Genomic DNA, 793 nt, shown 5'->3' with positions numbered 1-793 from the left:
TTCTTACCCCCAAATTTGGGCCTTGATCTTCCTCTTCATATTCTTCGGATATGTCAGACATGGTTTACAGATATATAATTGTATATTAATTACAAGAAATAAGTGTCTACGTTACGATGGGGGCAATGTAACCGTTAATCAGGAATTTGCTGCAGCTTAAGCGTTACTGTAGTTAAAATATTCTTGAGAAATGACTAGAATTTTAAAGTCAGCTTATCGGTAGTCGTACACAGTAGTATACAAACGAAATGGTTGTCATGGCGATCATGCATTGAAACATTGTGCATGCGTACTATACTTCAATACACAGTTCCGTAAAAAGTCACTACCGAGAAGAATGTGTACTGTACAGTGTACAGTGTACAGTACATACTGTACAATACACTGTATCACCAAGGTTGCAGCTCGGAGACTAACATCGTCATGGACGAAACCCGAATAATTTACTGCAGACAATTTACCGTATTAAATTAAATTAATTTGACGCTGTATAGGATTGAATGCTGTAAAGTATTTAATCTACCCTGGTAATATCGAAACAGATACTTTACTGCATTCAATTAATTTTACAGTGTCAAGGATTGAACGCTGCAAAGTATTCAATTCATCCTCACAATATCAAATCTATATTGATACTGTTTCTATCCTAGACTACATTACTACATTGTACAGCGGTCAATTGTCCTAGACCCCCAATACTTGTAAGTATTTAGTACAATAGTCCATGATAGAGCACAGACACTGTACCCTACGCGAGTTGTACTGAAAGATAAATCTGATTTGCCTTTTTTTT

The 793-nt window shown here is 35.9% G+C and overlaps 1 protein-coding gene across 1 annotated transcript in view; it reads left to right on the top strand.

The window, feature by feature from the left end:
• Positions 1-474, top strand: part of TRIADDRAFT_34439 (uncharacterized protein) — a gene marked incomplete at both ends in the record, with an annotated part of 6431 nt that extends 5957 nt beyond the window's left edge. The window contains one exon of the mRNA XM_002118550.1: positions 337-474. Within this exon, the coding sequence (XP_002118586.1) occupies positions 337-474 (138 nt within the window). The remainder of the gene's footprint in view (positions 1-336) is intronic.
• Positions 475-793: the final 319 nt, after the last annotated feature.

This window comes from Trichoplax adhaerens, genomic scaffold (genome assembly GCF_000150275.1).
Source record: "Trichoplax adhaerens TRIADscaffold_194 genomic scaffold, whole genome shotgun sequence".
Lineage (NCBI taxonomy): Eukaryota > Metazoa > Placozoa > Uniplacotomia > Trichoplacea > Trichoplacidae > Trichoplax > Trichoplax adhaerens.
This window is presented reverse-complemented; position numbering and strand designations above follow the sequence as displayed.